The sequence below is a fragment of the Austrofundulus limnaeus genome, unplaced genomic scaffold, assembly GCF_001266775.1.
Source record: "Austrofundulus limnaeus strain Quisiro unplaced genomic scaffold, Austrofundulus_limnaeus-1.0 Scaffold22, whole genome shotgun sequence".
Classification (NCBI taxonomy): domain Eukaryota; kingdom Metazoa; phylum Chordata; class Actinopteri; order Cyprinodontiformes; family Rivulidae; genus Austrofundulus; species Austrofundulus limnaeus.
Genome location: NW_013952424.1, coordinates 3,156,254 through 3,157,729, shown reverse-complemented (window position 1 = coordinate 3,157,729; position 1,476 = coordinate 3,156,254). Strand labels below are relative to the sequence as shown.

Here is a 1,476-nt window from a genome sequence, read left to right as displayed (position 1 = left end):
CTCCAGGTGACTGATACTCACATCACATGACCATCGTTCACAGGTGACTCCCACTCACATCACCTGGCTATGCCTCCAGGTGACTGATACTCACATCACATGACCATCGTTCACAGGTGACTCCCACTCACATCACCTGGCTATGCCTCCAGGTGACTGATACTCACATCACATGACCATCGTTCACAGGTGACTCCCACTCACATCACCTGGCTATGACTCACAGGTGACTGATACCCACGTCACATGGCCATCGTTCACCCTAATTAATCCCTTTTGTTAACAGGGGGTGGAGTGATACTGCCAATGGCAGCGCTATAAATATAAGCTACACGTGTTCTTTGCCGTCCCAATTTTCTTACCAGGTTTAACAGTAAATGAGAAAATACATGATAATGTTTTTGTTTGTATATTCATATTCAAATGTTATACCTACCGACGTGCGTGAGTGCTTTTTTCCTCTCTCTTTTCATGAGTTAAATTGCATTATTTCCAGTTTCTGTTGGAGGGGGGGAAAAAAACAACAAAACAAAAAATACATGGGTCAAGATTGACAGAAAATGTTGTTTATAATAATAACCACCAGGTGGCAGTGTTGCATAATATTTAATTTTATTCATTTTGACGGTTGGTGTCTTTTTCAACACTCAAATGACAAAATAACACATTTAAATTGTTAAATATATTTTGCAATAGTTTGATATGTCACGTCTCTCATTCTTCTTGGCTCATTACTCCCTTTCTGTCCCTACTGTCTGATCCTAGCAGCTTTTTCTCTCTCAGATCCTCGGCTCGTTACAACAGACAACTGTGTCCTGGCTGATGGGGTGGCTGTGATTCATTTCGACAGGCTGGCAGCAAGCTGTGTAAACAGCCATTAGTAATTCATGACTCCGTCCAGCAACCGCGGGCTTCAATTAACCCCCGCTATTTGTGTGTTTTCCTTTCGGACACCCATCGCAGTCCCTCTTCCTATTTTCTCCAGCTGCTTCTTCATCTCCCTCTGCATTGTTTCCAAGAACAGGTGTCAATCTCATTTGTAACAGAAGCAAACAAAAGTAGCCAAGCAGGTGGTGTTTAACATTCATTCAATGTATGCAGATCAAGGACTTCAGGGGGGGCATTTTTTAATTAGAAAGCTGCTGATTGGACATGAGGTTTGGCAGCAGGAGTAAACGTCTCCTTGTCTTTAAGGTGCGCTATTTCATTATTGTTTTGGACTGAAACAAGAAACAGATGTGGTCTTAAGTAACAAACTGAATATCTTCCAAATAAAAAGAACACAAACTTTTTTTTTGGCCTCAGTCCTGATGTAAGTTTGTCTTTTTTTTTTTTTTTTTGCGTTCGAAGCCAAAAGAAGACTGAGCTCTTGATGGACTGATTTACAGTGTCCTGATGCATCTCAGTAATCCAGGTAAAAAATCAAAAAGAAAAAAATTGTGTAGGTCTTCTGGACGGGTTCTTCTCTAATGAAAC

At 41.1% G+C, this 1,476-nt stretch overlaps 1 protein-coding gene across 2 annotated transcripts in view; it reads right to left on the bottom strand.

The window, feature by feature from the left end:
* The window catches only part of lhfpl3 (LHFPL tetraspan subfamily member 3), a 32,061-nt gene that overhangs the window by 2,774 nt on the left and 27,811 nt on the right, over window positions 1–1,476 (bottom strand). The window contains exon 3 of one of the 2 annotated variants that reach the window (XM_014004267.1): window positions 437–499. The exons of the other annotated variant lie outside the window; for it this stretch is intronic. Within the exon in view, the coding sequence (XP_013859721.1) occupies window positions 477–499 (23 nt within the window). The 3' untranslated portion in view covers window positions 437–476. The remainder of the gene's footprint in view (window positions 1–436; window positions 500–1,476) is intronic. 2 annotated transcript variants of the gene reach the window in all.